The sequence below is a fragment of the Nicotiana tomentosiformis genome, chromosome 5 (assembly GCF_000390325.3).
Source record: "Nicotiana tomentosiformis chromosome 5, ASM39032v3, whole genome shotgun sequence".
Classification (NCBI taxonomy): Eukaryota; Viridiplantae; Streptophyta; class Magnoliopsida; order Solanales; family Solanaceae; genus Nicotiana; species Nicotiana tomentosiformis.
Window position 1 is genome coordinate 120,236,898 of NC_090816.1, and position 9,248 is coordinate 120,246,145.

At 41.4% G+C, this 9,248-nt stretch overlaps 1 protein-coding gene across 1 annotated transcript; it reads left to right on the plus strand.

Moving 5' to 3' along the window:
• The first annotated feature begins 8,001 nt into the window (after positions 1-8,001).
• LOC138893071 (uncharacterized) lies at positions 8,002-8,463 on the plus strand. Its single transcript, XM_070176841.1, has one exon. It carries the CDS (start codon positions 8,002-8,004, stop codon positions 8,461-8,463), a length of 462 nt encoding a protein of 153 aa, XP_070032942.1.
• The last annotated feature ends 785 nt before the right edge of the window (positions 8,464-9,248 follow it).

A 9,248-nucleotide genomic window follows, 5' to 3' on the forward strand; every position in this document is an offset into this window, starting at 1 on the left:
TGTTTTCGGAAGCCCTGCTCCCAGAACCAAGTTGTTTGTTGTCTTATCTCGATTTCAACGTTAAGTCTCGTATTTTATTTAACTTATTTATCATTTTGGGATCAAATCGATTCACTTGTCTATAAACCATGTTATAAATTCAACTGTACCGTTTTATGGGTAAATAATTTGGCGTCCACTGTGGGGCATAGATAATCATTTAATTGAATTAATCCCTCCATCTGTTACTAACTTGTGTGATTCTTTGTTCTTAGCAAAAAATATTAAAAATGGCAGATAATGGTATTAACAACGCATCAATGTTGAGGCCCAAAGAAATCAGCCTCAGCACGAGGATTCAATCAGTGATACTCGTAACGAGGGGAACAAGGCCACACTAGTCCATGGTGTCCGATATCCACGACATGTTTGGGTGGAAATTCTTGATGATACTGAAGAAGAGCACGTTGTCAAAGCAGTCAGGGTCTTACAAGAACAACATGAGGACATTATAGGCCACCTCACATGGCAGGATAAGGCCATGACGAAACTGAAGCATTCATTGTTAGGCGCTTCCAACAATGCGAATGGGCGAGGCCCAGTTATTCCCGGTGCTCCCATAAACCAAACAACGCAGAGGGCCGACAACAACACCCCATGGGGCGAGGTCGGCTCCGATGGGGCCGGGGGGAACAAATTCGGTCACAACAACTAGAGTAATCTCTTTAAAATAGAATTCATGCGATTTTGAGAGAAGTAAATACCCGAATAGATCAAATTCTCGGCGTACCACAAGTGCTAAAAGGGCCGGACTCAAAGAAGTGCACACAATTTCCGTACAAACCAAGCGCGACATCAGACCTGATCCAGAAGCGGTTTAAAATGCCAGTAATGCTGAAGTATGATGGGACTTCAGATCCTCAAGAGCATATCACCACATATACAACGACGGTGAAGGGAACGACTTAGCTCCCCATGAGATTGAGTCCGTTTTGCTGAAGAAATATGGGGAGACTCTTACGAAGGGATCCCTGACGTGGTATTCGCTTTTGCCCTAGCATTCCATAGACTCCTTTAAGATGCTCATGGATTCTTTTGTCAAGGCCCATGCTGGGGCCAGAAAAGTACATGCCCAAAAGTATGATATATTCAGGATTGCACAAGGAGAGTCCGAGTTGCTATGAGAGTTCGTAACCAAGTTCTAGAAGGAAAAGATGTTGCTACCAACCATTCCGGATGAATGGGCGACCGAAGCATTCACCAAATGTATGAATCCGAGAAGTTCATAATCGGTATGAGTTGAAAATAAGGATTGAAGATGATCATCTCGGTTTCCCGGCATCGACTAAGGGTCGGGACGGGGAGAAGAATAAAGAGAAATTAAAAGACGATTTCGATACAGATCGATAGTTTTCGAGGAGTCGGTATGCCCTATGAACGAGCCAAAGGACGTGGCAGAGGTTTTTGGTCGGCGTACAGATTCACTACCGATAGGCCAACCGATCGCATATGAAATAATAGATTATTGTAGAACAAGGAAATGTTAGATTCTTCCTACCCAGACTTTCCGAATATAACTTCAACGTCAGTGTAGTGGAGCTAGTATCGGCTATGAAGAACATTAAAGAAGCATGATTCCCAAAGCCAATAAGATCTGATCCCGGTCACAGGGATCCTTATTTATGGTGCGAATACAATGGGACAAACGGTCACCGGACTGGGGACTGCCGGCATCTATACGAAGAGGTGGATGCATTGCTGAAAGAAGGCTATCTCAGGGAATTTTTAAGAGACCGGGATAAAAACAACTATGGTCGCAATTGTGATAATGCAGAGCCTTCAAAAGCAGGAGAAAATCCCCCACGCCTGACAGTCAACATGATTTTCGGGTAGAATGTGATTAACATGGTTACATTTTCGGCGGTGAAAAAAATGAAGGTATTAGTGACTCACAACAAAAGACTCTGTGACGTTTCTAAAGACGACATTACTTTTACGGAGGAAGACACGGATGGACTGCTACTACCGCATAACAACGCCCTAGTAATCTCCCTAAATATCTTAGATTTCAAAATTAAACGTGTTTTGGTAGATCCAGGAAGTTCGGCCAATATTATCCAGTGGAGAGTGTTGGAGCAAGCCAAGCTCACTTGAAGTATCAATCTAGCCACAAAACTGCTCGTCGAGTTCAATATGGCGAGCGTGACAACCCGGGGAGAGATCTTGCTAGCCACGAATGCCGAGGGGGTAATGAAGACGAACTTTTTAGAGGTAGTGGACGGCGTTATGGGTTACATAATCATCCTAAGGAGACCGTGGTTGTACCAAATGAAGGTTGTGCCATCAACATATTATCAGTACCTGAAATTTCCAACTCCCGAGGGAGTTAAACAAATAAGAGGTGACCAACCGACAACAAGGGAGATGAATACAAACTCAATCTCCAGTAGCAAAGGGAAAGAGCATGCGACATAACAATTATAAGAGCTGACGCCTGTTCTCGAGCCAAGCGAAGTCAACCAGGGGGAAGGGGAATCAAAATCCTATCAAGTACCAAGGCATTTCCAGGTACCAGAAGAGACGGGTGCAACAAAGTCCACAACGAAAGAACTTGAGCAAGTAGCATTATTCAAAAAATTCTTGGATAGAAAATTCCACTTGGGGATAGGACTGCACCCTAAACTCGGGTATGAATTAATTGAATTTTTTAAATTTAATGTCAATTGTTTTATGTGGTCGCATGCGGATATGACATGTATCCTACTAGAAGTGGGCGTACACAAGCTAAGTTTGGATCCCAGCATTCCTTCGGTAAGACAAAATAAACGTCCTATTGTCGAGGCCAGAAATAAATTTGTCAAAGAAGAGGTAGCTTGCCTACTTGATATCGGTTCATTCGGAGAGGTAAAGTATCCCGACTCTCTAACTAACATAGTAGTAGTCCCAAAGAAGAATAATAAATTTCGCATGTGAGTAGACTATAATGACATAAATAAGGCGTGCCCGAAAGACTCGTTTCCATTTCCAAACATTGATGAAATTATTGACGCAACGGTCGTGCACGAGTTAATGAATTTCCTCGATGCTTACTCCAGGTACAATCAAATCAAATTGGACTCGGAGGATCAGGAAAAAAATTTCTTTATCACAAATTTCGGCACATATTGTTACAACGTGATGCCCTTCATGCTAAAGAATGCCAGAGCCACTTATCAATGTCTCGTGAACAAGATGTTTGAAAACCAAATAGGGAAAACCAGGGAAATTTACATAAATGATATGCTTGTGAAGTCTTTGCACGCATGTGATCATCTCAAACACTTGTAATAAACTTTTGACATCTTAAGGAAGCACAACATGAAGCTTTACCCCGAGAAGTGAGCGTTCGGGGTCACCTCATGTAAGTTTTTGGGATTCATGGTGTCACAAAGGGGGATTGATATCAACCCCAATAAAATCAAGGCCATCGAAGACATCCTAGACCAGCTATCAAGCGTAAAAGAGGTTCAGAGGCTAACAGAAAGATTGGCCGCTTTGAGCAGATTCATTTCCCGGTCTTCGGAGAAATACCATCATTTCTTCTCGTTGCTCAAAAAGAAGAACAACTTTGAATGGACCCCGGAATGTCAACAGGCTTTGAGGTGATTTGGAAAGGTATTTGTCAAGTCCTCCGTTACTATCGAAATCAGAAGAAGGCAAAAAACTGTTGGTTTACTTAGCAGTCTCGGAGGTAGCGATAAGTGTAGTTTTAGTACGTGAGGATGAAGGTACGCAATATCCTATATATTATGTTTATAAAATTTTAACGGGAGCAAAAACTCGCTACCCACATCTGTAAAAATTGGCCTTAGCTCTCGAAGTCGCCACTTGAAAACTAAGGCCTTATTTCCAATGTCATTCAATAGTTATGTTGAGCACTTTTTCCCTGCGGAATATCCTTCATAAACCCAAACCTTCGGGTAGGCTGGCCAAGTGGGACGTCGAAGTGAGTAAATTTGACATATAATATAAACCTAGTACTGCGATTAAGTCACAAGTTTTGGTTGACTTTGTGGTTGATTTCAGTACGGGACTGTTACCTTTGGCAACCGAAGAAGAAGTGATGGTGTCAGAATTGACATCAGGAGTTTGGACCCTATTCACAGATGGAGCTTCCAATGTAAAAGAGTCCGGGCTCAGCTTATTACTAACCACGCCTTCAGGGGAAACCCTAAGGCAGACCATAAGAACTGTCCCGCTGACTAACAATAAGGTATAATATGAAGCTTTGATTACAGGGCTCGAATTGGCCCGGGGACTAGACTCCGAGGTCATAGAAATCAAATGTGACTACTATTGGTGGTAAATCAGGTCTATGAGATCTTCGAAGCCAAGGAGGAACGCATGCAACAATACGTAATGAAGGTTCAGGCTCTGCTCGCTCGGTTCTGAGAGTGGTCAATCACGCTTATCCCGAGGGAATAAAATGCAGAAGCAGATGCATTAGCTAACCTTGGCTCATCCATGGTAATGAAAGGATCGGAATTCGGTACGGTCGTACAACTTATGCACTCGGTACTGGACGCGGATAGCTATTACGAGGTAAATACGACTAATTTGGTCTGGGACTGGAGAAAAACAATTATTGACTATCTCGAACACGGAAAACTACCTGAGGATCCTAAGGCATCTCAGGTGCTATGAACTAAGGCCGCATGATATAGTTTCAAAGGAGGTCAATTATATAGAAAATCTTACCAAGCCCTGCTGGCCCTATGTTTGGGGTCCTCCGAAGCTAACTATGTTATGCGAGAAGTCCATGAAGGGATATGTGGGAATCACTCGGGCGCAGATTCCTTAGTACTAAAATTAATTAAGGAAGGATACTATTGACCCCAGATGGAATAAGATGCCAAAGCATATGTTTAAAAATACGATAAATGTCAATGCTATGCACCGCTGGTACATTAACCGGCAGAGCCACTGCACTCGATTTTGTCACCATGGTCGTTCATGAAGTGAGGAATGGATATCAGCGGATCACTACCACTGGCCCCCGGTAAGGTACGATTTCTTTTGATTTTGACTGACTATTTTTCTAAGTGGGTTGAGGTAGGTCCTTATTGATAAGTGGATATTTTGACTGCTTATTAACATCTTTTAGCTTTTGTTTTAGTCCAAAAGTATTAAATTGTGATCCTGAAACTAATGAAATTGTGCATATTGCTGGAATGCTAGAAGTTTGGTCTCCCATGATGAAATCCGACTAAAAAAGGAGTGTTCTAAAGCACAAGGCAATAAAAGGTACAAAAGCAAAGATGTGCGGTCCGCAAAAAGAATTTTGCGGCCGCAGAAGAAATTTTGGATCGCAGAATTCCATCTGCGGCCGCAACCCAAGAAACAGAACCCAATAGGCATTTCAGCAATGTGTGGCCGCAGAACTGGGCTTTCACTGACAAAGATTCAAAGTTCAGAGAATATGCAAGAAGACCAAGTCCTGAAGTCTTTGTGAAGTGCGGACCGTACAAGAAATGTGCGGCTGTAGAAGTTGCCTTGCGACCGCAGTCCAGAAATGTTTGGCCGCAGAATCCTCCTTCCTGCCAACTGAAGAAATCTGCGGACCGTACATGGATTTGTGCGGCTGTAGAACCTCCCGAGGTTCATTTTTGTCTGCGATTTTTGGCCATGTATAAATATATGAGTTTCACAAAATTAGGTCAAGTTTGAACATTAAAAGCTGCTATAGCCATTTATTTTTACTACTTTAGGAAGTTTCACATTATTTTGGTGTTTAATCATTAGATTTTATAATTTTAATCTTCAATTATGGATTTAATTAGCTTTTCTTCTTTATTTTCTTCAAATACCATTATGAGTAGCTAGATTTTTACTAGGGTTGTGACCCAACCCTAGTGTGTAAACCTTATGGGTGATTAATTTTATGCTTGTTTATGATTGGTTGTTGATTATTTAGCTTAGTTCATGCTTCAATCTTAGAATTAATGGTTGCAAATATTGATTCATGCCTATTTGACTTAGTCTCTAATTGAGAAAGAGAGGCCTAGTCTAGGATAACTTAGCTAACAAGGAATTGGGTTAATTGAGATATTGATTAGCCTAATTAAAGGGTTCAAACTAGAGATAGTAAGAACCCGACTTGAGCTCATATCAACTATTTTATTTGATACCCATATGGGCTTGAGAAATCCAAATTGGGCAAAATTACTCTCTGACCGAGAGCTATTGAGTGGGTTACGTAGTGTTGAGAGCTATAATACATCCCAATCAACAAAATAAGTATTAGAATCTTTATCCTAGTAGGCAAACACCTAGGTTTTGGACACAACCCTAGGCCTTTAAACAATTTGAAAAAACATCAAAAATATTCATCTCTACGGGATGCATTCAAATGTTTGGTTGGAACAAACAAACATTTAAATGTTAGGGGAGAAAACATTTGAATGTTTGTACGCATTCTGAGTTGAGGCTCCACCTTAGCCTCAATGCATTCAATGTTTGTACGCACTTGTTGGGGGAGAAAACAAACAAATTTCTCTGAGGATGCATTGAGGCTAAGCCTTTTTCCCCTCTTTACGAGGGAAAGCTTTAGATTGGTTAGAACGATTGCTGAACCATTCCATTCACACTTGGGATGAGTTGGCGGAAAAGTTTATTTCTAAGTTCTTCTCTGTAGGGCACATGGATACACTTCGAGATGAGATTTTGGAATTCAAGGAAGAGACGAATGAACCACTACACGAGATATGGGAACATTATAGAACAATGGTTAGAGAATGTCCTAATAACGATATGATGGAGAACATGATTCAACAAACTTTATATCGTGGGATTAACACAACCAACCAATGTGTAGTGAATTAACTTGTCAGTGGAAGCTTCATGATTACGCCTTATGCGGAGGCATGTGATATTTTGGATGAGATGACGGAAATGCCATCGGCTTGGCAATCCCGGGCCATTGTTCCACAAGGTGACCCAAACATGATCCACCTTCACAAAGAGTTGCAAGACCATGGGCAAGCCATTGATGAGTTGACAACCACCATGAATAAACTAGCAAAGGCCCAACTAAATTAAGTGCAAAATCCCAAGGGTGTCAATGCCATGGAGGGAGTGAACATGATGGTAAACAAGATGAGGACAAAGGGTCCACAAGTGCAAAATCGAGTGGAGAACTATGTGTAAGAAGATAGCGGTTTTGAGCAAGATAATTCCTACAATGAACAAGAGGAGGAAGTGCAATATGTGAACAACTTTCAAGGGTAAAGAAAAAACTTCCAAGGCCCAAACCAACAACAATGGCGACCTCAAAATAATCAAGGCAATTTGAATTCAAACAATCAAGGCAATTTGAGCGGAAACAAAAATCAAGGGAATTGGCATAACAACAAAAATCAAGGGAATTGGCATAACAACAACAATCAAGGAAATTGGAGTGGATATAATAAAGGAAATTGGGGGGAGGGGGGTAACAATCAAGGCGGATGGATCAACAATCAAGGCAATCGGAGGGTCGGGTTTTCAAAGTCCCCCGATGTATCAACAACCGAGCAACCCCCTAATTATCCTACCCATGGTTCAAGTTCTTCAAACAATGAGATGTGGCATATTGAAAATATGTTCAAGCAAATGATGGAAAAGAATGCCGATTCGTATGCCCAACTTACCTCACACAACATATCAATCTGCAACCTAGAATTTTAAATGGGGCAAATCTCCCAAACTCTAAATTCTCGTCCTAAGGGGGCACTACCAAGTGACACAGTAGTAAACCCAAAGGGTGGAAACAACACGGGATATGCCATGGCCGTTACTATAAGAAGTGGAAGAGGTGGGAATGCACCCACCTCAAGTCAAAGGCAACTTGTGGATGATGAGCAAGTAGTGCAAGAAGAAGAGATCCCGACCAATATAGTGCAACCTAATGATGAAATTTGGATTGATATTGATGATAGTGTGGAAGAGACTCAAGAGGAGGTGTACCCTTCTAGGTATCACATTATTGACATACCGGAGCCGGTAATGCAAAAGGCTAAGTCACCATTGCCCAAGCCTTCACCTCTATACCCTCAAAGACTTGCCAAGAAAAATGGTGAGAATCAATTCAAGAAGTTCATTCAAATGATGAAGAGTCTCTTAATCAATGTGCCATTAGTTGAAGCTTTGGAACAAATGCCCGGTTATGCCAAGTTTATCAAGGATCTCGTGACAAAGAAGCAGTCAATGAATTTCGAAACTATCAAAGTCACTCATCAAGTGAGTGCAATTGTACATTCAATGGCTCATAAGTTGGAGAATCTCGGTGCTTTCATGATTCCTTGTACAATTGGAAGTTCCGAGTCTGCTAAATCTCTTTGTGATCTTGGGGCAAGCATCAAGTTGATGTCCTATTCTATTTTCAAGACTTTGGGGATTGGGCAACCAAGACCCACTTCTATGAGATTGCAAATGGCTGATCGTACTATAAGTGGCCTTTGGGAATGATTGAAGATGTCTTGGTTCGTGTTGATAAATTCATTCTTCCGGTGGCTTTTGTCATTCTATATTGTGAGGTTGATTATAAAGTACCGATTATTTTTGGGATACATTTCCTTGCTATGAGGAAGGATCTTTGTGATGTTGAAGCCAGAGAACTTATATTCAGGGTTGGTGATGAAAAAGTGGTATTCCATGTGTGCAAGTCCATGCGGAAACCAAATAGCAATGAGGTGTGTTCTTTTGTGGACTTGGTGACCGATGTTATTATTGATACAACAAGTGCTACAATAAATGTTAGTGATATGTTGGAGGCCATCTTGCTCAACTTCAATGATGGCGAGATGGATGGATTCATGGAATGTGTGAACTCTTTGCAAGGAATGGGGTCATACAACTATGCACCCCAGAAATTGTCTTTGGATCTTAAAAATAGGACAACTCCTCCTACAAAACCTTCTATTGAAGAGCCTCCTACCTTGGAGTTGAAGCCATTTCTTCCATATCTTCGATATGAATTTCTTAGCCCTTGTTCTACTTTACCAGTTATTCTTTCCTCTTGTTTGACTAACATGCATGTAGATTCCACATTGGCGGTGCTACAAAAGAGGAAGAAGGCTATTGGGTAGACATTGGCGGATATTTAGGGGATAAGCCCTACCTTTTGCATGCATACGATCAAGTTGGAGGATGGCGCCAAACCATCTATTTAACATAAAAGAAAAGTCAACGAGGCTATGCAAGAAGTTGTCAAGAAGGAGATTATCAAGTGGTTGGATGTTGGGGTTGTCTAC

What these genes read in the sequence shown, in the direction of transcription:
- LOC138893071 (XM_070176841.1), top strand. Translation starts at nt 8,002, where the DNA reads ATGCAAAAGGCTAAGTCACCATTGCCCAAGCCTTCACCTCTATACCCT.